This window comes from Clupea harengus, chromosome 23, assembly GCF_900700415.2.
Source record: "Clupea harengus chromosome 23, Ch_v2.0.2, whole genome shotgun sequence".
In the NCBI taxonomy this organism is placed as follows: Eukaryota; Metazoa; Chordata; class Actinopteri; order Clupeiformes; family Clupeidae; genus Clupea; species Clupea harengus.
The window spans coordinates 23598372-23603371 of NC_045174.1; the positions used below are offsets into that span (position 1 = coordinate 23598372).

Here is a 5000-nt window from a genome sequence, read left to right on the forward strand (position 1 = left end):
TATGTGTGTGCTATATGTGTGTGTGTGTGTGTGTGTATGTATATGTGTGTGTGCGTGTGTCCATGTGGGTGCTATATGTGTGTGCTATATGTGTGTGTGTGTGTGTGTCCATATGTGTGTGCTATATGTGTGTGTTCGTCTGTGTGTGTGTGTGTGTGTGTGTGTGTGTGTCTGTGTGTCTGTTCAGGTGTGTGTTCGTCTGTGTTTGTGTGTGCGCGCGTGCATGTGTTCGTGTGTGTGTGTGTTCGTGTGTGTTCGTGTGTGTGTGATAGACATGTTGGAACTGCACAGTTATCCGAGTCCAAAGGTCAGCAGTCCATGTGGGTGTGTGTGTCCATATGTGGGTGCTATATGTGTGTGTGTGTGTGTGTGTGTGTGTGTCCATATGTGTGTGCTATATGTGTGTGTGTGTGTGTGTGTGTGTGTCCATATGTATGTGTGTGTGTGTGTGTGTGTGTGTGTGTGTGTGTGTCCATATGTGTGTGCTATATGTGTGTGTGTGTGTGTGTGTGTATGTATATGTGTGTGTGCGTGTGTCCATGTGGGTGCTATATGTGTGTGCTATATGTGTGTGTGTGTGTGTGTGGGTGTCCATATGTGTGTGCTATATGTGTGTATGTATATGTGTGTGTGTGGGTGTGTGTGGGTGTGTGTGTGCTATATGTGGTTAGGGTTCAGGTTATATGTAGAACATGTACTCACACGTGTTGGCACCATGAGCAGAGGGCGAGGCTGAGACAGACACACACACACACACACACACACACACACACACAGCATTTCCACACACACACACACACACACACACACACATTTCTACAGGGGTCAGGTGACATTCTTCTGTCAATGTGTCACCAGTGAGTGCTCTGCCTGCCTACAGCTCTGAAGGATGGATCCTCTTCACTGCTAGACACACACACACACACACACACACACACACACACACACGGCCGACATACATCTCACACACACACACACACACACACACACACACACACGACCGACATACATCACACACACACACACACATCCACCATTCAGAGCTTTGAAACAGGCAGCTTTTGTGAGGGCCCCAGGCACTATAAGGAGAACAAGAGCAGCCGGACACACACACACACACACACACACACACACACACACACTGCGATCTGTTGTACTGAGATGAGATGTTTGGCCTGGTTCAGTCATATTCATATTCAGAGTTTAGCACAAATTAGGCCCCACCCCACAACCAGGCCACACCCCACAATCAGGCCACACCCCACAATCAGGCCACACCCCAATCAGGGAGGAGCTGCAGCAAACAGGAAACCCATGAGGGAGCCAATGGGGAGGTTCTTCACCAGCATTCCTTAGTGAGGGATTGTGGGTAGTGGCCCCCTCAGCCACAAGGGATTGGTTGCCTGAGCAGAGAAGGATTCTTTGAGCCCATAGCCGGGGATTGTGGGTGTTTGAGCCCATAGCGGGGGATTGTGGGTTGTGGGGTCATCTGCAATGGGGCATTGTGGGTAGTTGTAGGTAAACACTGTGTGTGTGTGTGTGTGTGTGTGTGTGTGTGTGTGTGTGTGTGTGTGTTGTCCCATCAGGTTGCATTTAACCGTCAGTCAGTATTATGACCAAGTGAGTTATTTACAAAAAATGTTTTTACTGTACTCTACTATGTTGGACCTGCAGCTCAGAGACACGATGCAGGTGGACACACACACACACACACACACACTCCCCATGAAGACAGAGGCTGGAGTGTTAGCATGTGAGAGTGTGTGTGTGTGTGTGTGTTAGGAAGGTTATGGAATAAGCAACTCCCTTAAGCTCCACACCAGTGGGTAGAAGCGAGTGTGTGTGGGGGTGAGGGTAGGAGGGTAGGGGGCAGATCACCCACCAGGATCTCTAGCGGGAGGCTAAAGCTCTAGGGGTTATGGGGGTGAGTTTGATTGGGTTGGGTTGGGGTGGGGGTGCGGGTAGGGGGTACACCGTGAAGCGAGCTAGACTGTCAGGGGTGGCTGGGGGCTGTCTGAGGTAGGTAGGTGGCAGGTAGGTAGGGGCTGTCTGGGGCAGGTAGGGGGGTGGGGGGGTAGAGAGAGAGAGTGAAGTGTAAAGGTGGGTGGGGCGGGTAAGGGTGGGTAGGGGCAGGTAGGTAGGGGCTGTCTGGGGCTGGTAGGTGGGGGGGTGGGGGGTAGGGGGGTAGAGAGAGAGAGAGAGTGAAGTGTAAAGGTGGGTGGGGCGGGTAAGGGTGGGTAGGGGCAGGTAGGTAGGGGCTGTCTGGGGCAGGTAGGGGGGCAGGTAGGTGGGGGCAGGTAGGTGGGGGCTGGTAGGTGGGGGGGTGGGGGGGTAGAGAGAGAGAGAGTGAAGTGTGTAAAGGCCTTCTTACCACAGCACAGTCTACCAGCCCTCTAGGGTGGGCGGGGCTATAGGGAGGTAAAATCGTTGGTGAACTCTATCCTGCAGAGACAAGAGCAGGGGCAGGAGAGACACCCGTTATGACACACACACACACACACACACAGGCACCAGTTATGACCACGGGTCTGTGGAGTACTGGACACACGCACACGCACACGCACACAGGTTTGTGGAGTACTGGACACACACACACATTGCAGCCTTTCAAAACAATATGACGAAGAAAAAGTGGGAAGTTGATTGTAGTGGCTCCTCCCACCTCCTCTCCTGATTGGCAGGGTGGGTGTGTGTGTGTGTGTGTGTGTGTGTGTGTGTGTGTGGTCGACATGAGCGGAGGTAGCTGGGTCAGACTCGGAACACAGAATGGAGGATTACAGGGAGTGACGGGGGATTAGCCCTGAGCGCTCTGAAGACACCTGAACACACACACACACACACACACACACACACACACACCTGAACACTCCCTCTCACCCTGAACACTCCAGAACTCACACACACACACACACACACCTGAACACTCCCCTCTAACCCAGAACACTCCAGAACCCTTCTGAACACTCCAGAACTCACACACACAACACACACACACACACACACCACACACACACACACACACACACACACACACACACACACACACACACACACACACTCCCCTCTCACCCTGAACACTCCAGAACACTCACACACACACCAGAACACTCCCCTCTCACCCTGAACACTCCAGAACACTCACACACACACACACACACACACACACACACACCAGAACACTCCCTCTCACCCTGAACACTCCAGAACACTCCAGAACACTCCTGACACACACACACACACACACCTGAACACTCCCCTCTCACCCTGAACACTCCTGAACACTCCCCTCTCACCCTGAAACACTCCAGAACACTCCTGAAACAAACACACACACACACACACACACCTGAACACTCCCCTCTCACCCTGAACACTCCCCTCTCACCCTGAACACTCCAGAACACACACACACACACACACACACACACACACCTGAACACTCCCCTCTCACCCTGAACACTCCAGAACACTCCCCTCTCACCCTGAACACTCCAGAACACTCCTGAACACTCCTGAAACACACACACACACACACACACACACACACACACACTCACACACCTGAACACTCCCCTCTCACCCTGAACACTCCAGAACACTCCCCTTGGTCAGAGAAAGAGAGGAAAAGCAGGGCACCAGACAGAGCTTTCTGGAATGCAGCCTCAGTACCAACACACACACACACGCACCTCCTTACTCCGAAAAAATACCTCTCTTTCACCCTTCTCTCTTTTACCCTCTCTCCACCCTTCTCTCTTTCACTCTCTCCACCCTTCTCTCTCTCTCCATCCTTCTCTTTGAGAGGGGGACCAGAGGGAAAGAAAGAAACACAATCCATCCCCCTCCTCTCAGTTTCTGTTTCTCTCTCCTCATGCCAGTGCCAGAGAAGAGAGAGAGAGAGAGAGAGAGAGAGAGAGAGAGAGAGAGAGAGAGAGAGAGAGAGAGAGAGAGGGGGATGATTCCCTGCCCCCACTTCCATGTTTCTTTCCATAACAGCAGCTGGCCAGGACAAACACACAGAACAAGACCTCATCTACCTCTCTCTCTATCCCTCTCTCTCTATCTCTCTCTCTGTCCCCCTCTCTCTCTGTCCCCCTCTCTCTCTACCCCTCCCTCTCTCTCTCTCTCTATCCCTCTCTCTCTCTACCCCTCTCTCTCTATCCCTCTCTCTCTCTACCCCTCTCTCTCTATCCCTTCTTCCCTCCGCCGCCCCTCTCCTCCTCCCACACCGGTTCCTCTCTTTCTCTCCCTCCTTCTCTCTATCCCTACATTTCCCTCGTTTCCTTCTTCCCTCTCTCTCTCTCTCTCTCTAGAGCTGGTTAATCAGGGACTGGCCTTCCTCCAGTCTAACTTACATTCCCATCAGACACACACACACACACACACACACACACACACACACACACACACACACACACACACACACACACACACACACACACACACACACACACACACACACACACACACACACGGTATGAAGAGGAGAAGTATGAGAGGAATGAGGGGGGAGAAAAGAAAGATGGAGCGAGGAGAGAGGAAGAGGAGAGAAATGAGCAGATGAGTCATAGAGATACTGCCAGTGTGTGTGTGTGTGTGTGTGTGTGTGTGTGTGTGTGTGAGAGAGAGGTGTGTGTTCATGGATTAGTTGTTTTGCTCAAGACATGCCAGAGCACAAGGCAGAGATTACAAACACACGGGTGGCAGAGGATTAGAAGGGAGGTGAGTGTGAGTGTGTGTGAGTGTGAGTTTGTGCCATGAGTGTGTGTGTGAGTGTGTGTGTGTGTGTGAGTGTGTGTGTAAGTGTGTGAGAGAGTGTGTGAGTGTGAGTGTGAGTGTGTGTGAGTGTGTGTGTGTGTGTGTGAGTGTGTGAGTGTGTGTGTAAGTGTGTGAGAGTTTGTGCCTGAGTGAGTGTGTGTGTGTGTGTGTGTGTGTGTGTGTGTGTGAGTGTGAGTGTGTGTGAGTGTGTGTGAGAGTTTGTGCCTGAGTGAGTGTGTGTG

General features: G+C 52.0%; 1 protein-coding gene across 9 annotated transcripts in view; it reads right to left on the reverse strand.

The window, feature by feature from the left end:
• si:ch73-366l1.5 (FILIA-N KH-like domain-containing protein) overlaps positions 1 to 5000 on the reverse strand; it is a 27778-nt gene that overhangs the window by 5180 nt on the left and 17598 nt on the right. For 4 of the 9 annotated variants that reach the window (XR_004163021.2, XM_031561467.2, XM_031561469.2 and 1 more), the window contains exon 4: positions 2372 to 2442. The exons of the other annotated variants lie outside the window; for them this stretch is intronic. Coding sequence is in view for 3 of the 4 variants with exons in the window: in XM_031561467.2 (XP_031417327.1) it covers positions 2409 to 2442 (34 nt within the window). In the remaining variant the exon portion in view is untranslated. The remainder of the gene's footprint in view (positions 1 to 2371; positions 2443 to 5000) is intronic. 9 annotated transcript variants of the gene reach the window in all.